We start from the raw sequence: 22,460 nt of genomic DNA, 5'->3' as shown, positions 1-22,460 counted from the left end.
AAATATATATATATATTTTTTAATTGTAGATGGACACAATACCTTCATTTTATTTATTTTTTAAATTTTTATGTGGTGCCAGGGACTGAACCCAGTGCCTCATGCACGCTAGGCAAGCACCCTGCTACTGAGCCACAACACCAGCCCTCAATTCAAATTTTAAAAACCAACTGCTGACAGTTGCCCCAGTGAAGCTGTGGGTGGGGGGCTAGTTGGATTCCTCCTTTTGGAGGTCCAGCAGCCAGGATTCCTAAGTGTGGACAGTCCTATGGCCCACCCTGCTAAGAAGTGAGGCTTGAGGACAGACAGATCTGGAGGATTGTCCCAGACATTCTATAGCTCTGATCATTTTGATCTGATTGCATATGTCTGGAGTGGAGGTGGGAGGTAGGCCAGGGGTGCAAAAAGGAGACAGAACTTAAAATAATAAATATTGATTGATTTTTTTTATCCGTTTATTCATTATACAACATTCTTCAGCAAGGCCTCCTGTGTGACAAGATTGCAGAGTTGTGTCACAAAAGCTTGTGCAAAGTGCTGTGGAGACTCCTTCCTGGTGGAGGTGAGCTTTGAGCTGCAGCTAGAGGGGCAGACAGAGGAGTGGGAAGGATGTGCCAGATCAAGGGACAGCAGGTACAGAGGCTGATTGTGAGTGAGGGAGCTCGTCAGAATGTGGAATGCATGGGAAGGAAGGGGGTTCTGGGAGTCCCCAGGTAAACTGGGGTTCTAGTAGCAGAGCAGCTAGCAACTCTGTCCTAAAGGGAAATGTAGGGGCTGGATGTGGGTGTTTGCTGTGTGGCTTCATGGGACACTTCACCTGGCAGACTGCCTAATGCCTAGTTTCCAACCCATGACCAAGTGTTTCCCACTTACATGGGAAATTGTTTATACTGGCAGAAGCTCTATGGCTTCTTGTCTGACCAGTGTTCATTCATGCCTGCCTGATTATAGCTCTGGTGCTGCAAGCTAGATCTGTGGTCTCCACAGTGTCCCGGGGAAAAATCTGCCTGGAGCCACCCTGGTTCATGAGATGAAAGGTACAAATTCAATATACCACCACAAGAGGAAATAAGTTCAAAAATTTATTATTTTCAGATGTTGGGCAGGGAGGACACAGTGAGTAGGGAGGGCAGTTCTCTGTCTCTACATCACTTGAGGCAGGAATTAAGAGATAGACTCACAGGGGGAGGGGAGAAACTAGCATTATATATAGTGAATTAGGTGTGGGTCACTTTACTTTTTATTTTTGTTAAGAGTTGGGGTCTCTCTGAACATGTTAGTGCACACCTGTAATTTCAGTGGCTCAGGAGGCTGAGGTAGGAGGATGGCAAGTTCATAGCCAGCCTCAACAATTTAGCGAGGCCCTAAGCAACTCAGTGAAACCCTATTTCAAAATAAAAAATAAAAAGGGCTAGGGATGTTGCTCAATGATTAAGTGCCCCTGGGCTCAATTCCTGGTACCAAAAAAAAAAGAGAGATGGTCTCCCTGTGTTGCCTAGGCTGGCCTCAAACTCCTGGGCTCAAGAGATCTGAGGCCTCAGCTTCTCGGGTCACAGGGACTGCAGTGTGGAATTGTACTTCTAATGGCAGGCAGTGACCTGAGCTGTGCTGTTCTTGTAACATGGCAGTAGTATAGAGGAGACCCCAAGAGTAGGAAGGACCTTTATAGCCCACCAAGTTTACTGTTGGAGCACCATCGAAGAGTCTTAGGGAAGAAATGAGTCATTCTTGGGACTATAGGATGAAAATGGAGACAGTGCAGTGTGGGATCGAGAGGCAGAGAGACTCTCATGGAAGCAGGTAGGAGATGGTGGAGGCAAGGCAGATCCCCAGCAGCAGGATGAGAGGATGTGGTTGGCCCTGGAAAGGACAGGGGCTTTGGATGCAGGCAGGCTAGCTGGGGAGGATTCTGGCTCCAGCCCAAACCTCCCAGTGACCTTTTGGCCTGGACCTTAAGCAAGAATTTGCCAGACAGGACTGGTGGGGGAAGCTGTCCCCCATCTCTGGCTAAGTACTAGGTAGGCCCATGTGGTGCATTTTTCTGAAAGGAGTTACAGTCAAGGCCTCAGGCCTAGCCCATGTCAGCCCTGCATCCCACCTAGGGACCTCCTCCTGAGGCCTCCTGTGGGAACCTAGCAGAGCACTTTCCCAGCCTCTACCAGGACTTCCTTACTGAAGGACATTGAGGTGACCTGGCTCATTCCTTTCTCTCCAGCCCTTCTCCCTGTCTCCCAGCCCACAGGTTCTTAAAGAGGCAGGAGCACTAACTGGTGCTCCTTGATGGTGAGATAGTCCCTTTGCTCCTCATCTGTCCCTCATCCAGTGCTGTTTCACGAAGGAACAAGAGACCCAGAGGCTGTTTCTGCCTCTTGCTTGCAGGCTTCAACAAATGAGGAAAGGCTTTGTAGTTCTATCTTTCGGCTCAGCTTCTTGTCCTAGTAGGTCTGGCACCTGTCTGCTCTGACGATAGGACTCACTTTTTTGGTTGTTGATACTGAGTTTTGAACCCAAAGGCATTTAACCCCTGAGCCACATTCCCAGCCCTTTTTTATATTTTTATTTAGAGATAGGGTCTTGCTGAGTTGTTTAGGGCCTCACTAAGTTGCTGAGGCTGGTTTTGAACTCGTGATCCTCCTACCTCAGCCTCTAGAGATGCTAGGATTACAGGCAAGGATTCACTTTTAAACCATTTTGAAACTGCCTGTGAACCTTCCATTTTCTGGCTTAAGATCCCAAATCATGTAGCTTTCCTTGTATTCTGTTTTCCTTACCCTGTGTTCATTTAGATTGTTCTTTTCTGAAATCATCCTAGTTCTGACATAATTCTTAAAATGTTGAAGTCCAGGGGCTGGGGATGTGGCTCAAGCGGTAGCGTGCTTGCCTGGCATGTGTGTGGCCTGGGTTCGATCCTCAGCATCACATACAAAACAAAGATGTTGTGTCCACCGATAACTAAAAAATAAATATTAAAATTCTCTCTCTCCCTCTCTCACTCTCTCTTTAAAAAAAAAAAAATGTTGAAACCCAGACCTCTAAATATCTGTCCAAAGCCAACAAAGGGGACAGATTAGCCCTCTCTTCTCAGGTGTCATATTCCAGCTGTACTGCTAACTTCTTCCCAGAGATTTTGCTTATTTTTATTTTTATTATTTGTTTTAATCTGTTTATTTTGCTGTGCTAGAGATTGAAACCAGGCCCCATGGATGCTAGACAGACACTGAGCTACATCCTGAACCCTTTAAATAAAAAATCCACAGTTCCTCTATTCCTCCCTCTGAGCCTTGTTATAATATATCATAACTTTCCTGTCTGTGATTTTGTTTGCTAGTGTAAGCGGGATTTACAGGACTCTTGGCTGGTGGGTTGGGCCCTGCTCTAGGACTCCAAAGCTAGTGCTAGAGGATCCCTCCTCTGCAGGCCCTCACCTCTTGAAAAAGGAGATAAAGAATAGGTATGAACACAGTCATTTTGGATGGCGTTAAGTAACGAGACAAAAATCAAATAGTGATGTCAGAGAGTGATGGGGAGGCTAGTGGGGGAGTGCAGTTCCCGATGTGGATGTGTTGGGACCTCCCCTGCTCCTGCTCTTTATTTCTCTGAGTTTACCTTTTTAGGTCTCACATCATAGGTGAGATCATACTGTATCATCACCCAGCTTTTCAAAGCAAGAGTATTCTCTGCAAAGGGAAGAGCAGTTCAAACATCAGAGGTTAGCCGGGCAAGGTAGAGCACACCTGGAAACCCAGCTACCCAGGAGGCTAAGGCAGGAGGATCACAAGTTAGAGGCTGGTCTGGGCAACTGAGCTAGATCCTGTCTCAAAAACTAAAAAGGACTCTGGTAAAGTACTTGCCTGGCCTGTGCCAGACCCTGGATTTAATCCCCAGTACCAACCAAACAAATATCCATCAGAGTTTGGGCTGGGTTCAGCAGTGCACACCTGTAATTTCAGCAACTCTGGAGGCCAAGGCAGGGGAATCATATGATCAAGAGCAGCCTGGGCAACTTACTGAGACCCAGTCTTGAAAAATTAATAAATGAGGATATAGCTCAGTAGTAGAGTGCCCCTGGGTTCAATCTCCAGTACCACCCCATGAAAATCATAGATTAGGAGTAGCTTGGCAGACTGAAGGCATGGAAATCAGTTCCTGAAAGCAAGAGAGGCTAAGGAAGGGAAAGCGTGGAAAGGTGGGCAGGGGCCTGGGGCTGGGCAGCATTCAAATTTAAGTGAGATAGGAAGTCTTTTTCTTTGGTGGGGGGTAGTTTAGACAAAGGGACAACACATGTTGTATGTTTTTTTTAAATCTAATTCTTGCCAGGCACGGTGGTCCACACTTGTAATCCCAGTGACTCAGTAGGCCAATGCAGGAGGATCACAAGTTCAAAGCCAGCCTCAGCAACTTAGGGAGGCCCTAAGCAACGTAGTGAGACTGTGTCTCAAAAAAATAAAAGGGGCTGAGGATGTGGCTCAGTGGCTAAGTGCTCTGGGACTCAATGCCTGGTACCAAAAAAAAAAAAATCTAATTCTCAGGCTGAGGGTGTGGCTCAGTTGTAGAGCACTCATCTAGTATGCGTGAGGCCCTGGGTTCAATCCTAGCCCTGCAAAAAAGAAACAAATCCAATTCCAGTTGCTTTATGGAGAGCAGTGGGGGAGGTCAACACAGGAAGACCAATTAAGTTAGGAAGCTACTAAAGGAGCGCCCAAGTAAAGGTGATATCCGCTCTTCCCAACTGATCTTAGACCTTTCTTTTTTCTCTCCTGGTACGGGGGACAGACCCCAGGGCCAACTGCAGATAAGCACAGACCCTACCACTGAGCTATACCTCAGATCTAATTTTTTATTTATTTATTTTTTAGCTTTAAGTGGACACAATGTCTTTATTTTATTTTTATGTGGTGCTGAGGATTGAACCCAGTGCCTCACCCATGCCAGGGGAGCATGCTGCTACTTGAGCCATATCCCCAGCCCCCAGATCTAATATTTAACAAGCTCAGGCAGCCCTGCCCCCTTTATTTATTTTTATTTTTATTTTATTTTTTTTAGAGAGAGTGAGAGAGGAGAGAGAGTGAGAGAGAGAGAGAGAGAATTTTTAATATTTATTTTTTAGTTCTCGGCAGACACAACATCTTTTTTGGTATGTGGTGCTGAGGATGGAACCCGGGCCACACGCATCGCATGCCAGGCGAGTGCGCTACCGCTTGAGCCACATCCCCAGCCCCGCCCTGCCCCCTTTAGAAGGGGTTGCTATGTGCAAAGTCAGGGGAGGGGACAAAGAAATGAAGTGCTTGACTTCAGCTCATTTACAAGCCCAGAATGAATGTGCTCTGTGTCCAGAAGGCTCCAGGGCAGCAAAGGCAAATAAGAGGCAGTCCCTGTTCCAAAGATGATCTCAACACTGCTAGTCACCTGTAATGCAGGTCAGAGAGCAAGACGGCCAGCACCCTGCCTCGAGGCCCGTCCAACAAATTGATATTTATAAAGGGTTTACTATATATATAAAATTAGATATTATGTATTAGATATTCTTGGTAAATTATATGATTAAACATGTAGTAGATATTCATTCCATTAGACACAATTATTATCATCATCATTAGTCTTGACAAGATGATGATCTGGATGCAGAGAGCTCAAAATAAGAAAGATTAGTTTCCAACTTCATATAATCTCTTCATTGCACTTTGAGTAGTTTCTTCCCATTGGCGGTGGCTGGGGTTGTTCTTTTTTTTTTTTTTTTTTTTTTAAAGAGAGAGAGAGAGAGAGAGAGAGAGAGAGAATTTTTAATATTTATTTTTTAGTTTTCGGCGGACACAACATCTTTTGTTGGTATGTGGTGCTGAGGATCGAACCCGGGCCACACGCATGCCAGGCGAGCGTGCTACCGCTTGAGCCACATCCCCAGCCCCGCTGGGGTTGTTCTTTGGTTGGTTGAATGCTACCCCTAAACTATCCTCCCAACCTCCATTTTTTTTTTTTTTTAGTTATAAACATTTTTTTTTTCTTTTTCTGTACTGTGGGTTGGGGTGTTTTCCCACTGAGTTTTATCCTCAGCCCTTTTCATATTTTAGTTTGAGACAGTCTCACTAAGTTGCTGAGGCGGGCCTCAAACTTGCCATCCTCCTGCCTCAGCCTCCTGAGTTGCTGGGATTACAGGCATTAAGCTCACCTGGCTTATTTATTTATTTATTTTTTAAATTCTGTTGTATATGTCAATATTTCATGAGTAGTTACTTTTTACATTCTATATCTATTATATCTAATATCTGAAATCCTTGAGGAACTACATCTTTTGCTTTGGTTTCTACTGATACTTTCATGTTGTTTCCCCCCTGCCCACTGGGGATATAGCTCAGTTTATTATTGTGGAAATTTAAAAATATATTTAATTGACAAAAAGTAATTGAATATATTCAAGGTGTACACTATGATAATCACATATATGGGTACATTGTATCACCTCCACAATCAAATTAGTTAAATGTCCATCCCTGCCAAGCATTCGATCCCAGAACTTATCCGTCTCATAACTGTAAGTTTATACATTTTGACCAACATCCCTCGTTTTCCCCGCCCCCAGCCCTTGGTAACCACCATTTTGCTCTCTAATACTGTGAGTTTTACTCTTTATTTATTTTATTTTTTTAATATTTATTTTTTAAGTTGTAGTTGGATACAATGTATTTATTTTATTTATTTTTATGTGGTGCTAAGGATCGAACCCAGGGCCTTGCACATGCTAGGCAAGTGCTCTACCTCTGAGCCACAATCCCAGCCCAAGTTCTACTCTTTAGAGACCTCATGTGAGTGAGATCATACTGTGTGTCTGGCCTCATTCACTTAGCATAAGGTCCTCTGGGTTCATCATATTGTTGCAAATGGCCAGGTTTCTCTTTTGCTAGTTGAATAATATTGCAATTTTTGATCCTGCGTGGGTGGATGGCATTGAAGATATTTCCGTATCTTGGTTATTGTGAATAATGCTACAGTAAATGTGGGGTAGATCAACAAATTCCACTAATACGCATAATTATGATTATCTCTTCAAGATACTGCTTTCATTCCTTTGGACATATACCCAGAAGTGGGATTGCTGGGTCATGTGGTAACTCTATTTAAAGTTTTTGAAGAAACTTTATACTATTTTTCATAATGGCTGAACTAAGTCCCTTCCCCACCAACAGGATATAAGCTTTCCCTTTTGATCTCCATATTCTAGCCAACACTTTAAAACTTTTTCTTTTTTCTTTTTTGTGGTTCTGGGGATTTGAAGCAAGGGCCTTGTTCAGTCTAGGCAAGTGCACTACCACAGAGCCATAGTCCAGTCTTCTTTTGTCTTTTTGATAATAGATATGCTAAGGTGATAGCAAGGTGATAGCTCATTATGGTTTGTTTATTTTTAAAAATATTTTTATTAGTTGTTGATGGACCTTTATTTTATTTACTTATTTATATGTGGTGTTGAGAATCCAGCCCAGTGCCTCACACATGCTAGTCAAGCGCTTTACCACTTGGCCCCAGCCCCTTATTTTTATTTTTGAGGTGCAGGGGATTGAGCATAGGTTCTTGTGCATGCTCTGCACCCCCAGGCCTCATCAGGTTTCCATTTTAATTTTTCTGATGATAATGATGCAGAACACCTTTCTGTATACCTGTTGGCCACTCCTTTGTCCTCTTTGGCAAAATGTCTAGTCAGGTTCAGGTTCTTTACCTTTTATTTATTTATTTATTTATTTGAAACAAGGTCTCATTAAGTTGCTTAGGGTCTCACTAAATTGTAAGGCTGACTCTCCTGTCTCAGCTTCCTAGGATTACAGGCATATGCCACTGCACCGAGCTCCTTTGCCCATATTAAAAAAAAGTTTTTAAGTTGTTGATGGACCTTTATGTGGTGCTGAGGATTGAAGCCAGTGCCTCACACATGCTAGGCGAGCGCTCTACCACTGAGCTACAGCCCCAGCCAATCATTTGCTCATATTTTAACCAGGATTTTTGGGGTTTGTTTTCCTTTTGCGGTCAAGCGGTGATTTTTTTTTTTAAAGGGGTTGAATTTAATCCCCAGAACACCTGACTTTGCTGATTTGAAATGTTCAAAAGAAAGAAAGTCCTCAGAAAATGTGCAGTTACTCCTTCTAGGCACGAGGAGGCGCTACTAACATGATAAATTAATTTCTCAGCGACAGACTGCCTGGAGCTGAAGGGAGCAGGGATATGGTTCCTAGCTCTCTGGGGAGCCAGATCTCATTAAAAATTTTTTCCCACCACAAGGGAGAGATTCCCTTTGCTGACAAGTGTAGGTTTTTTTGTCTACCCATTCACTGAAGTTGCAGCCCCTTTCAGGATCTTGGCCTAATTTATGAGAGTTGGACTCGCCTCCCACTGGACAGTGAACTCAATGTCTGCTCAGTGTCTTCTGTTCCTTGTAGTTCTTTACTGTCCAAGGTCATGGAGTCAGTGTTTTCCCCATGGTCAGCCCCAGCTCCTACACCTTGGCTTCCACTCACTATTTTTGGTTTTCAAGGGACCTATGAGAAGTTCTCTTACCTCTTGCTAATTTAGCAAAAGATTTATTAGTTGTTTATTGATTGAACCCAGAGGCACTTTACCACTGAGCTACATCCCAGCCTTTTTAATATTATTTATTTATTTTGAGACAGGGTCTCACTGAGTTGCCCAGGTTGTTCTCAAACTTGCAATCCTCTGGGGGCTGGAGATACAGCTCAGTTGGTGGACTGCTTTCCTTGCATGCACAAGGCCCTGGGTTCAATCCCCAGCACCAAAAAAAAAAAAAAACCCAAAAACAAAAACTTGCAATCCTCTTGCCTCAGCCTCCCACACAGCTGGAATTAAAGGCATGAGCCACCAATACTCAGTTTTTGTCAGTCCCTGGGAGGTCTCTGGTCATTGTACCTCTCTATATCTGGTCCTCCTGGCATGGCCATGCTGGCTAAAGACCTTTCCTGCCCTTTAACACTGTTCAGCTCTTCAACTGGCATGGTGAGATGGGTGGCCGAGCCTGGTCTACTGGGACCTCCAGGACCTTTGCTCAAGCCTGCTGGTAATAGTATGAGGCTCCACATAAAATCTAGAGCACTAGCCTGCCAGAAAAGAAGTCTGGAAAACCAGCTTCTGTCATTCATTCATTCAACAATTTTGTTTGTTTATCAATTTATTTATTTATTTATTTTTGGTACTGGGGATTGAACTCAGTGGTGCTTAACCACTGAGCAACATCTCTAGCCCTTTTTATTTTTTTATTTAGAGACAGGTCTTGCTCAGTTGCTTTGGGCCTCTCTAAGTTGCCAGGCTGGCCTCCAACTTGGGATCCTCCTGCCTCAACCTCCAGAGTTGCTGGGATTACAGACATTCGCTACTTCCCCATGGCAAATTATTGAATAACCCTGCCTGGCAGCTAGTTTTGATTATAGAGCAAAAAGAAGCAAGGTCTCTGCTCCCTGGAGCTCACAGTTTAAAGGAGAGACAGATATAATCAAAGAGCCACACAGAGGAGAATGTGTAATTACAGACTGGGGGGTGGTCATGAAAGCACGTGCTTTGGTGGCTCACACCTGCAGCATTAGCAGCATCTGGGAACTTCATGAAATGCAAATTTTGGGGCCCACCACAAATTTACTGAATCAGAAACTCAGGAGTAGGACTCACCAATCTGTACTTTTTTTTTTTTTTTAAAGAGAGGGGGGGTGGGGAATTTTAATATTTATTTTTTAGTTATCGGCAGACACAACATCTTTGTTTTTATGTGGTGCTGAGGATCAAACCCGGGCCGCACGCATGCCAGGCGAGCGCGCTACCGCTTGAGCCACATCCCCAGCCCTCACCAATCTGTACTTTAAAAAAACTTCTAGGTAATTCTGAACCTCTGACATAAGCCAAAGGAATCTGACTTAGATAGAGGAAGCTATATGGAACTTAGAGCTGAAAGATGAGTGGAAGGTCCGTAAGTAGTGAGAAGAACATGTGTAAATGTCCTGTGGTGGGAGGAAGCCCAGTATTAAGAACCCAAGACAAGAGCAAGTAGAATGTATGTAGGCTCTGCAGGCTGGGGAAAGGAGTAGACATGATTCCTTAGAGCAAAGGGAAGCCACTGAAGAGCAGGGTGACTTGATCAGAATTCCATTTCAATAGTTATTTGTTCAGATTCGGGACAGGACTGGAGCTGTGATATTAGGATTGGAAATGAGGGAGTAGACCCCAGAAAACTTCAAAGTACAATCAGCAGGAGTTAGGGATTCTGATGTGAGGGGAGAGGAGAGAGCTGCTGGGGACAGCAGGCTGTGCCCTGCCCTGAGTTACTCCACAACTTATGGAACAGCAGTTTTCAGGCTGTGCCTAAACCTCAGCGACTCCACTTTGTAAAGCAGTCGTTTGCTGTGAGCTTAAGTGCCAAGGGGGAAGGACTCCACACCTTGTTTGTATAAGTAGACAACCACCATCTGCCTAGCACAACCAGAGGCATAAAGCAATAAATAAGTTAATTGTGCTAATAGAATGACCTAGTGAGTTATCAGAAGCACAGGGATGCATGGGTGTGTCAAACTCATATTGGAAAAAAACAGGCTCCCGAGCTTATTGAACACACCAGACCACCAAAGGAAGGAACCCCTTCACCTGAGGCCCATAAAAAAGGAGAAGCACCCCGAGACTGGACATCAGGAAAATCACAGTGATGAACCTCTGAATCTCTGCCCTTGGTCTCTTTAGCAGAGTGTGGTTCCTTCTGCCTGTGGCCACGCGTGGCCCACTCCAAACTGACTTGGAAACTGCCACCTGGTCTGTCCAGACCTTGGCCTAGAATAACTTCCTAAGCTTCGACTGCTCTGAACCAGCTTTTGGCTGCTCCTAATCTTATCTGACTACCTAGGGATGCTTTGCCTTGTATCTGCTCTCTGCCTTCTGAACCCTGTGGCTCCCTTGACCCTCTCTTAGCCTTTCTGAATCCCACCCACATCATTGTGTGAGGTGTGGGGTGACTTGAGTGTTACAGATGTTAGAAATTAAGATGGGAATAAGAGAACTTGTGATTGCCGGGCTTATGAACCAGGTGACCCACAAGGATTCAGTGAACTGCCCCTTGTGGAAATGGTGTAGCCTGTCAATGAATAGTGACATTGTGGAAAAACACAAATGTGTCTGGTCTGTGTTGATGACAGCTGCTTTGGGACACCTGTGACTTTGAGCTCTGCAGAAGGGCCAGGCTAGGGGTGTAATTCGAAGCACCTCTGGGATACAAGAGGCACCAGGATGGACCTGGTGCAGGTTGGGGACAGGCTGGGGACACCAATGGAGTCATATCCAGAGACTGAATCCTCTGGGCCTAGCTGTTGAGTGAGTGTGGTAAACTTAAGCCAGTCACCCCCAGCTGTGCCCTCTCCCCTTTATTTTATTTTATTAAATATTTTCTTAGTTGTAAATGAACACATTATCTTTATTTATTTTTATGTGGTGCTGAGGATCGAACCCAGTGCCTCACACGTGCAAAGCAAGCGCTCTACCACTGAGCTACAGCCCCAGCTCCATCCCTCTCCCCTTTATATGTAGCCACTGTAGCACTCCATGCCTGAGTCTCCCCTGGAGCTCCTCCGCCAGTGCTATAAAACTAAGTATGACATCTGACAACACAAGTCCTACGGGACTCTACTTAACATATTGGTCTCAGTTGCCAGCTCTGTACGCCAAGCCTCCCTGCCCCTTGGTAACCTGAAAGCCACTTCACCAAGAGTCCTATTTCTTAGGGATTGCTCTCTCAAGAGTTCCTGAACTTAACGGCCACCCCGGCCTGGGGGGTAGCTCAGTAGTCACTGACTCTCCCGGCACAGAGAAGGCCCTGGGTTCCATCCCCAGCATGAGAAAAAGAGAATGAAAAAACTTGAGTAATTTCCTGCCTGATCTTTGTTGGTTTTTCAGTTTTCTAACAGTGCCTGACTCTCCCTGCGCTCCTCCATGCAAGAGGAGCAGTTTTACCACAGATGGCCCCGTGCTTCACCCTGAGGACCTCACAGCCCAGCTAGCAGCCCTGCTGTGCGTGAGTGGAAAGGACCCGCACCTGGAACTCGGTGGCCCCTCCTGCACCCTGCCATGTCCCCCTCTCGTTTTAAATTATGAGTTCAGGCCCTGCCAGAGAGGCCTCTGGGTAGAACCAGAGAAGAAAGATAGAAGCCCAAATGTACAGGCACAATTACTACTCCAAAAGGATTTTTTAAAAATAAGGATTCCTTGATTTTACTCTTGATAGCTGTCATTTGGTGAGAAATTGCAAACTACAAAGGGCCACTCAGGTTCTTCTGTCCCCTCCTGGCCATTTATAAAAGCCATCTGCTCTTCCACGTGTGCGGTTTACTTCCCTAGAGCAGCCGACTGTCCCAGTGGCCCAGCGTCTGCTATGCCCCCACTACCCTGTCCAGCCTGAAACTCCTGGTACTGCAGTGGCACTGTACCAGCCCCAAACTGCCTTACCCGAAGGGAATCTCAAGAGAGAAAACTGAGGCAGAAAGCAGAAAGGGCTGTGCTAGTCTCAAGTCACCTGAGAACTGGTCTCAAGGTGACTATTTTTTCCAAAAGAGGAACAGAGATTTCTAAAAACTAGTTCAAAGGCTCCTACCATACAACTTTCTCAGCTTGACAGGGCAGCACATTTCTGTTCAGGAACACCTGGAACACTGATTCTTAAACTTTCATGTGAGTAAAAATCACCAGGAAAGCTTTCTATAATACAGATTCCTGGGCCCTGTCCCCAGAGATCTGGATTGGCGGGTGTGAAGTGGGCAGGACCTTCTTCCTGGCTCAACTGCCCCCCACACAACACACTTGGATTAGCATAGACTATATACTCATGGCCCCTTACCCTGGCTTAGCTGGGGTGAAGTGGAGAGGTGGGCTGTGGGCCTCACCCAGGTTCTAGGCCAGCAGGGTACCTCCTGCATCTTTGGCAGCAACCTTCTAGGGTCAGTCTAGTCACTTCTACCAACTGGAAGGATTTTCCTTTGGAGCCAGTGAGGGGAAATTTGCACACATCGCTTTGTTTCTCTAACAAAATACTAACCCTGCCGGGCATGATGGCACACACCTGTAATCCCAGCAGCTCGGGAGGCTGAGATGGGAGGATTGCCAGCCCCAGCAAAAAGTGAGGCACTAAGCAACTCACTGAGACTCTGTCTCTAAATAAAATACAGAAAATAGGACGGGGGATGTGGCTCAGGGGTTAAGTGCCCCTGAGTTCGATCTCTGGTACCCCCTGCCAAAAAAAGAAAGAAAGAAAGAAAGAAAGGAAGGAAGAAAGGAAGGAAGGAAGGAAGAAAGGAAAGAAGGAAGGAAAGAAGGAAGGAAGGAAGGAAGGAAGGAAGGAAGGAAAGAAAGAAAGAAAGAAAGAAAGAAAGAAAGAAAGAAAGAAAGAAAAGAAAAGAAAAGAAACGAAACCCTAGCTGCAAGGGAGGCTAGAAAATGCAGCCCTGCTCAGGGCCACCTGCCCAGCCACGCTCTGAACATGGGAGAACCTTCAAGATGGCTGCCAGCATACAGGCATGGAGGAGGGTTCCGATGAGCACATAGAGGGTCAGTCCTGGCAGGTGTGGCCTACGTCAGTTGGAACTTAGGTGACTCATGGAGATAGCCAAAGTGCTAGGTGGAGCAAGGTACAAAGGAAATGGGCTCTGGGATTGGAGGCTCAGATGCATCCAGGCAAGTTGTGACTTCGAGCTGTGTGACCTGGGACAAGTTGCAAAATATCTCTGAGCCAAGGCCACCTCCTCTGTAAACTGTGACAGTTACATGGGATAGGGTCTACAGGGGGCACCCAATCAATGGCAGGAATTCAGTCACCACAGGGTGCCTCAGGTTGATTGCAGACCAGATTAGGACATTAGTGAGGGTACAGGCTATGTTGAGCTTTATTGTCAACGAAAGGGATCCTCTTAGCCAATTCTTAATTCCCACCTGGCAAGTGAGATGGGAAAAGAAGATGTGGGATGGTGTGGATGAGGTGGAACCCCAACCTCTGCACTCCTTCCCTGGAGATGACTTGGAGAGGTCAGGGCATGCAAATAGAGGTTGGGAGGCACAGGAGCCAGCTGTGTGTGGCAGGACCGAGGGAACAGGTGTGGTGGCTGGAGTTGGGAGACAGGTCAGGGGTGCAATCAGCATTTCATTTAATGAGCACTTAGTGAATACATCTGTTCAAGCATCGGGGTTGTGCTGAGAGACACAAGGCGCTCACACACCAATGGAGAAGCCAAGTAGCAAATCAAACACAGAGCAGTGCAGGTGGGCTGGGGCCCTGGAAGCTCAGAGTCAGCGTGGGCAGGGCAGGAAGTACCCTGGAGACAGTGCTCTGCTGTGTCTTGGAGGACAGTGGGGTCAGCTGAAGAATCACTGCCCCCGATGGCCAGCGGGGATGAGCCTCCCAGGCCTGGGCCACAGTGAACACAGCTTGTTCATGTCCACGAAGTGACCAAGGGAGAGGAAAGCCTAGTGGGGAGGGACGGCCAGGTAGTGGTGGGGTTTGGAATTTTCCCCAAGGTAATGGAAGCCCTTGAAGGATTCTGGATGGGGATGGACAAAAGGTCACACCACGCTACAGTCATGGGAGGAGAGCTTTGAAAGGAGTGGATGGGAAGAAGAACTCAGTGTGCTGTTACTGGACCCCAGGGGGAGGGTGGCGTGGAAGCCACCTCCAGTTTCTGGGAGCTCCTGAAGAGGGGACATGGCAGCCAGACACGGTGGTGCCCACCTGAAATCCCAGCAACTCAGGAGGCTGAGGTAGGAGGATCACAGGTTCAAAGCCAGCCTCCACAGCTGTAAGCAACCTACTGAGACCCTGTCTCAAAATGAAAAATAAAAAGGGCTGGGATGTGGCAGAGGTATTAAACGCCCTTGGGTTTAATACCTCATAAAAAAAAAAAAAAAAAAGACGGGACCTGGCAGAACTGGGCTAGGCTGTCACCAGCACCACTTGTGCTTCCTGGTTCAGGGAAGAAAAGGAGTCCAGGTGAGTGGTGCTGGGTAGAAGCCAGGATCATGGCTTTCTGCTCAGGTGTCCTGCAGCCTGGTCTGGGTGGTTGGAGGTGCCGGGCCTCAGAGAGGCCAAGCCCCTTGCATTTGAGTTCAAGCTGGGTGCTCTCAGCTTGGCTTCCCGTCTTGCCCTCAGGGTCCTGTGGGGGAGCTGCTGGCAGTGCCCGCCAGGCTCATCCCCGTGAGTGCAGGAAATACTCATAGCTGAGGAAGGTGACAGCATTGACCGGAAAGGCACGGGCACTGTTGATGGTAAGCCCCCGGAAGAAGACCCCCAGTCCCTCCTGCCGGAAGCTGCTCACCGTGCAGTCCAGCAACCCCTGGTAGGCTCTGCGTCCCAGGCCATCCATCTGCATCCGGGACTTGATCACGTCGAAGGGCGTGGCTGTCACCCAGGAGGCAATGCCTGCAAAGCCCCCGGCCACCAGCACTGTGGCTGAGCCTGGGGTAGAGGAAGCCCAGGGTGGGGTCAGATGGGAAAAAGAGCACCCCCTCCCTCCCCAGCCCCTCACCCTCTCTCCACTTCACTTACTAGGGGTCTGGCCATCTGGAGTGTACTGGCGACAGAGCCCTTCATAGGTGACAAAGTAGATTCCCAACGTGGGGGTGTCCCTCAGCATTAGGGCCCAGGCTCCTCGGAACAGTCCCCGTGGACCCTCTTCCCGGAAGATGGTGGCTGCGCAGTGCACGGGCCCCTGGTACCGGGGTCGAGGACTCCCTGGCTGCACCCTTGACTCCGTCTGGTTTTGTAGTCGGACTTTGATGAGGTCAAATGGGGCCAGGCAGTAGGACTGTTGGGAAGGAAACAAGCAGGGCTGGGGCTGGTAACTGTCCCTTAAGACAAAAGAGGAAGGATGGGCAGAGGGGCTGCATCAGCCTGTGGGGACCACACTGGGGCCTCTCCCACACATGGCTGGGCATGGGCCAGGGCCTTCTGATGCAGGAGGACAGGCCACCTCCCTGGGTATCAGGCTTGGTCCCTGCCTCATGCAGAGCACCAAGCTTGCCTGGCAGGCACCAGGCCCGAGAGGACAAGCCCGGATTGTTTTTCCAGGAGTGGGAGTGAGTGTCTGGCCTCCCAAGATCCAGGGATGTGCAGGCATTTGCAGTAACTGGGCTGAATAAAGGGTTCAGTCTGTGACCATGAAACACCAAAGAACAGGCCCTCCCCAGGGTGAAGGAGGTCACCTCAGTGTCATTGTTCTAGTTACAGGGCCCAGCTTCACAGCTTCTCCCCCTTCCTCTGTGTGTCACCTCTCAGAGGCCTGAGGCCACCACTGGGCAGCCCTTCCTGTCTCTCACCAAGCCCTGTGATGGGTGGGATTCAGCAGGTCATAGAATTCTTGTCATTGTCTTAGGTAGACAAGAAAGATTTGGAGTAGAAATGGGACAGGGCCCCTGGTGAGGGTGGGCACTGAGGGGACACAGAAAGGAGGCGGAGGGGTGGGGTTGGGTCAGGGACACAATTGTTCAGATAAGCTGCTGAAGTTCAGGTGAGAGCTGGGTCCAGGCTGAGGGTGGCATGTTGCTGGGGACATATGTGGGGTTTTTTTGTTTTGTTTTGTTTTTTTGGGGGGGTGACGGGGGATTGAACTCAGGGGCACTCGACCACTGAGCCACATCCCCAGCCCTATTTTGTATTTTATTTAGAGACAGGGTCTTACGGAGTTGCAGTTAGTGCCTGCTTTTGCTGAGGTTGGCTTTGAACTCGCGATCCTCCTGCCTCAGCTCCTGAGCCTATGGGTTTGGAGGCGTGCACTGTGGTTCCAGGCTCAGGCGCATATGTGTCTTGAGAGGAGCCACCTGAGCCCAACTCCTCAGCTTTAGACATGGCTGGTGGTGGAGGGGGCTGGAGATCAGCCCTGGAGGTAGGTTTTGATAAACAGCAAGCCATACTTTTAGTTTTGTCTCAGCAGGCAGGGTTGTGGGCTGGGGACCCCCTTTGTGAGACAGGCCCTAATGCTGCCCTCCAGAGCCTGTTGGCTGAGCTGAGCCCTTGGCCAGGGTGGTTTCCTGAGCCTGGTCTCCTGAGGGCTGAGGAAAGTGCTGTGTGGTGGGGGCCACGGAGCACCAGGTGTTCTTTCCCCAGTGAGCCGTCAGCCTCTGCCAGGTCGAGAACAACGTCCGTGCGCGTCAGAGGCTGTTGGTGTCTCCCTCTTCCTCCCACCTGCTCACTAAGACACAATTCTGCTTCAAGACCTGTTATGCCAAAACCATAGGCTTGACATGAATCCCAGGCTCCAGTCAGCCCTTGGACCCAGTCTCTATCCATGGCCCTGACTGTCCTCTATTTTGCTTTCTAGACACCTGAGGAGCAGGGCCTGACTGGGCCTAAGTCAGGCCACTTTCTGAGTGCCTCGGTTCTCTTTATTGTTTTTGCAGAGTATAGAGCTTGGGGCTTAGAGATAGGTAGTCATGGCTGCCACACAAGAAGGGACAGAATCGTCAAGACTTCTGGGGGTCTCGTTAATCATTAATTAACTTAATATGCAGCTTGACTTTGTCCTCAGGTCTTGCTCTCTGCTCCATGAAATGTGTCAAGGGCATCAAGGCAGGTGACCAGCTGGGGTGTGGGACAGAACCAGTCCCTCTGCCTCTTTCTGTTCAGATTCCCTCTTGCCTCCACCCCACCCCTCAAAAGCCCATGAACTACAGTGCTGAGAACAAAACCAAATGACTGCAGCGACTTAATGATTAATATCCTGGGCCTCTCCCAGTGAGATGTGTGGCCTGGAGCCTCAGGTGAGGCTCCCAGATAGTGGCCACCAGTTGCTGAGGGCAAGGGCCTCAGCCAGGCAGGGCTGGGCTTTGAGCTCTGTGGGGACTAATTGTTGTTCAGGGTCGAAGGTCACCATGGGGAGTAGTCTTCCCACAGAGCTGGGGTTGGCAGACCCCTCTGGAGGTGGACAAGTCCTGTCAGCTCGAGAGCAGGCTCCAGCTTGTCCTCTATGGCCTCCTCTTGGCACTGCCAACCAACTCTTTCTGCCTTTTGCCCGCTCTGTTCTCCACCCTCAGGTGGGCAGCCTGGTTAGGCCACCAGGAGCAACAGCACCACATGGCCTTCAGCAAGGCCTGCCCATCTGTAGCTCTGAGTCATCAGAGGGTTAGGGAGGAGACAGACCCCTCTGGTCAGCACAGTACCACCTGTGTGTATGTCCACGTGCCACCCACTCACCTGCAGGACACCACCAGTGCACCCTGCTATGAAGACATGTGTGTAGCTGGGGGGCTGGGCCCGACGCTCCTGGTGGGAGGTGGCTGTGAGTGCCAGCAGGGTGTTGCTGTAGACCCCGAACAGGACAGAGTTGACCACAGGTATGCTGGCGATGGGGAAGCTCATTCCCTTGAAGAAGCCCAGGAGCTGCGGGGCAACATGGTGGCACTGAAGTAGGCACGGCGGGCCTACCCTCTCCCCTTACCAGCCCAGCAAGGTCTCCTCCCTCCCCCCCACTCCCCACTACTAAGCCCTATCCCAGGGAGGTGGGGTGATGAGGTTGGGAAGGCCTGGCTCTATCCTGAAGGGGCTAAGCTACCACCCAGTGCTCACAACGAGCCCAAACGTGGTCTTTTGTTTCGGAGGGCAGAGCCCTGCTGGGAGGAAAAGGAAACCTGTGCCACCTGCCCCAGAGCCTCCACCCCAAAGAGCTGATTCACCCACCGACTCATGGCGGTAAATCTTGACCGTACAGTCCATGATGCCCCGGTAGCTGGTCTGGGTCTGAAGTCGCACCTGCATAGGGAGGACAGGGCAGGTGGGGCAGGTGAACCAGTCACGGCTGCATCCATGCCAGGCAGCCAGCTCTGCCCTCGGCCCCTTGGAGCAGGAAGCCAGTGGGTAGGCGAGGCAGAGTGAGCCCCTCTCAGCCAGGCCTGATCTGGGCCACATGATGTTCTGTTCAAGTGAGACAGTCCAGTCCTCAGTACCTCTCCTGACTCACCTTCACAGTGTCAAAGGGATGTCCCAGGACCAGGCCCAGAGCTCCTGTGGTGACAAGAAGGTGCTATGAGTAAGGGCTCATGCCAGGCCCAGGAAGCAAGTCTGTGTGAGAGGAAAGAGGGATTCAGGCAGGAAGAAGGAGGCTAGGCCTTCTCAGACTGTCCACCTGCCCTCCAGACTTCAAGGAGACTCCAGCTGGCGCTGCCCGACCCTGCCATGCTATGTGCTGGGCCAGGAAGGTTGAAGGACTGAGACCCTGGGCCCCACCTGAGGAGACACATGCAGAAGGGAAGGGCCCACTGCAGACGCTGTTCACACTGACTATAGAACACAGGGTCTGGAAGGAATCTCCACCCGGCACCTTCCTCCATCTCACAGTGTTGTGGCCTTGCTCCAGAGATCCTGCCTCCCTGGCACTCGCTACTCGGGCTGCAGTGCAGAGCTGGAGGGTCCCTCCAGGAATCTGGCTGGCACCTGGGGAGGAGACCCCACCTCCCACTTCCCAGCCTCATCCTGCACAGCTCAGGCTTGCTCTGGAGCTTGAGGCTGCCTCCCCAGCAGGTGGGTTCAGAATGTCCTTCCCTTTCTCTCAAGAGGAATGTCATCTAGAATCTAGGTTTGGGTACACAAACCGCCATGTCAGGCCTCAGAGCCCAGGGGTGCAACCCATTGCCAGGTAGGGCAGAGGCCCAAAGGGGAACTCAGGACAGCAGGGTAAGGTCAAAGGTGAATTTCCTTTTGGGCCCTGCAAGATGGATCTGGCCCCATTGGGGGGACCTGTGGTACAGGGTGTTCCTCGGCTCTCTGCTGTAGTGGGTGTCAGGCGGAGAAGCCTTGGGATGCAGGGCTTGTACCTCTGGCCTGTACCTTCTTCTCCTCTCCTCCTTCCCCGGGACTCCCAGGAGGCTCTGGGGACAGCTGGCTTTCGGGCCTCCAGGGGGATCAGAACTTTAGCCTCGGTTCTTCATATGTCACCCACATCCCTAGGAAGTGACCCACCCACCATCCCTAGGAAGTGACCTACCCTTAGATGTGATAGAAGGAAGAAAAATGTCTCACCAGAGATCCAGCCAGCCATGAACTCCTCCACAGGCATTGTCTGGGCTCGGGCAGGAACTGGTGCTCCACACGGGAGACTGGTGAGTGTGATTCCCCTGCCCTCCCCAGAGACGGGCAGACAGCCTCCCACTAATGTTTAACTCTGGCTGGAGGGTGAGAAGTGGCCCAGTGCCCAGACCTCAGGCAACTAGGAGTGGGGCGTGAGCCAACTTCAGTGACCCTGAGACTGGAGGAGGTGTGTGCAGAGCAGGGAATCTTCTGGGGCAGGAAGATGGGCCCACAGGTCTGCGGAACGTCCTTTCTGGTCAATGACGCCTTATTGAGTGGCCTGAGATGGCAACTGGGTTCTAGCCCCGGCCAGGCCCCTCTAGGGCTGCCTCAGTTAGCAAGAGACAAGGCCCGTCCCGCCTGTCCATGCCAAACTCCTACTCATGCCCACCGAAGCACAGGCCTTGCCCACCCCAGACCAACATCGAGGCCTGGTGGAGGCAGAGTATAGCCACTAGGTGGCAGGCCCAGCTCACAGTGGCCTGCAGCAGCCACTCACACCCGACACGCTGGGAAGAACCCAGGAAAATAGAAGAACCAGCCCTAGAAGAGGCTCACCAGGCCCTTAAGCCCGTCTACTCTCAGTCAGGGATGCTGCCTCCCTCAGCCTCCTGTGCCTCAGGGAAAGCTGACGGTTCTGACTAGGTAAAGGACTGTGTGTCTGTGCAATGGTACGGTGCTGCTCTGGGTCAAAACCAGAACCTTGCTGTGTGTCTCGCCCTCCCTCACCCTCTTGCCTCCTCCACAAGAAGATGGAACATGAAGGTCGCAGCCAGATGCCCACGCCTAGATATGGGACTTGCCAGTCTCCAAACTGGGAGAAATAAATTTCTTTATAAGTTGAGAGAGAGAGAGAGAGAGAGAGAGAGAGAGAGAGAGAGAGAGAGAGAGATTGAATCCTTTCTGGGTTCTCTGAGCCCTCAGGGCCCACCCATTCTCCTCTGACCTCACCTCCGGCCACCCTGGCCTCTCTACTCTTTTTTCAAACAAGCCCCCGCCTCCAGGTCTTTGCATGGGCTGTTCCCTCTTCCTGGACACCCTCTCCCTGACTTCCTCCAAGCTGGGGCTTAAATGTCACCTCCCAAGGGAGGCCTCTCCGAATCATCTCCAGTAACGTGGATCTGCCCGCCCACCCAGGGGCTGGTGCCCCGCCCTCCCACTCTTCCTCTTATTTCTCGAATTGCGCCTGTCACCGACTTGGAATGTCTGGGCAGACTAGCTCTCCGGCTGTTTTGTCTATTGTATCTCAAAGGCTTAGAACAGAGCCTGGCACAAAGTAGGAACTCAATAAATCCTAGCTCAATAAATGAATGAATCAATGAAAAAATCCGGAAAAAGCATCAGTGGCCAGACCTGGGGCTCTAGATCTCTCTCCCACTGCCAAAGGACCCCCAAATATGCCAATCTCCACTCCAGGCCCCCTTGGTTTCCTATTGGATGCCCAAGGACTGGTCTGGCTCGCCTTTCTCCTTTCTCTGAGGGTGGGCAAGGCTCCAGGACTGGCCTCTCAGGATGGGTGGGTGGGGCTGCCCTTCTTCGGCCACCTGTTCTCCCAAGTGACATCGGCACCCATTCTGTGGGCTTTAGGGTCCTTTAACACTTGCCAGAGTAGGGCATCAGCCCAGCTGATTGCTATGTCCAAGCCTCTGAGCCCTCAAGGGCCATGGACTCTTTCCCCGACTTCAGAATGGGCCCATTCTCTTTCATTTCCACCATCCCACCCCAATTCATGAGAGCCATTTCTTCTCTCCACTTCTGGGAGCCTCACAGAGGGAAATCCACCCTGGCTGTTGCTTTCTCAGTCTTCCTGCAAATTTCACCAGGTTCATCCTCTTCACAGCAGAGCAGGACTCTCATCTTGTCACTTTCTAACTCACAACCTCCACAATATCCTTGATGCCTGACACCTTCCTCACTGGCCATGCCCCTCACCCTGGGGTTCAAGAACCACCACTACCTGATGTACCCAGGGCTTTCCTATAACCTAATGGTCTCACATAGCTGCTTGCCTTCCTCATCCTGTCAGCCAGCCTTTCACTCAGCCTTCTGGATTCTTCAACGGCCCTGCTTGGTTATTGCCAGGTTCCAATCTCCCCACTGCTGCCACCACACGCACTGCCAGAAGTCGGTCTCCTTGTTTAATCTTTTCAGTCCTGTTTTCTCATTCATAAAATGGAGATATAATACTCACCTCTCAGTATGCGACAAGGTTTTAAACACTTAGAAAAATGGCACATAAATAGTAGCCGCTAATGCTCATATTTCCACTCCTAGGATCCATGAGGACATGAAGAAATACAGTGTGCAGCACACAGTATTTGAGCAGGAACTGAAGACCTTCCTCTTCCTACTTATGGTATTTTGTAGCTCTTATGGCAACACTGTCATCATCTAT

The 22,460-nt window shown here is 49.5% G+C and overlaps 1 protein-coding gene across 3 annotated transcripts; it reads right to left on the bottom strand.

The window, feature by feature from the left end:
* Positions 1-1,069: 1,069 nt before the first annotated feature.
* Positions 1,070-21,101, bottom strand: Slc25a45 (solute carrier family 25 member 45). Of its 3 annotated transcripts, none has more exons than XM_078045627.1 (7): positions 20,018-21,098; positions 18,960-19,003; positions 18,680-18,751; positions 18,197-18,382; positions 15,554-15,812; positions 15,324-15,463; positions 1,070-5,720 (listed from the first exon to the last, which is right to left on the bottom strand). In XM_078045627.1, the coding sequence occupies exons 1-7, from the start codon at positions 20,052-20,054 to the stop codon at positions 5,646-5,648; spliced, it is 813 nt and encodes a 270-aa protein (XP_077901753.1). In that variant the 5' UTR covers positions 20,055-21,098; the 3' UTR covers positions 1,070-5,645. The 3 variants fall into 3 exon arrangements, with proteins under 3 accessions (XP_077901753.1, XP_077901752.1, XP_005333623.1); XM_078045626.1 differs by lacking the exon at positions 1,070-5,720 and adding an exon at positions 13,878-14,117 and having other exon boundaries at positions 20,018-21,101; XM_005333566.5 differs by lacking the exon at positions 1,070-5,720 and having other exon boundaries at positions 13,878-15,463; positions 20,018-21,096.
* Between the last annotated feature and the right edge of the window lie 1,359 nt (positions 21,102-22,460).

Source organism: Ictidomys tridecemlineatus, chromosome 4 (genome assembly GCF_052094955.1).
Source record: "Ictidomys tridecemlineatus isolate mIctTri1 chromosome 4, mIctTri1.hap1, whole genome shotgun sequence".
NCBI classification, from domain to species: domain Eukaryota; kingdom Metazoa; phylum Chordata; class Mammalia; order Rodentia; family Sciuridae; genus Ictidomys; species Ictidomys tridecemlineatus.
Note: the sequence above shows the minus strand (reverse complement) of the source record. Positions and strands in the feature narration are given on the sequence as shown.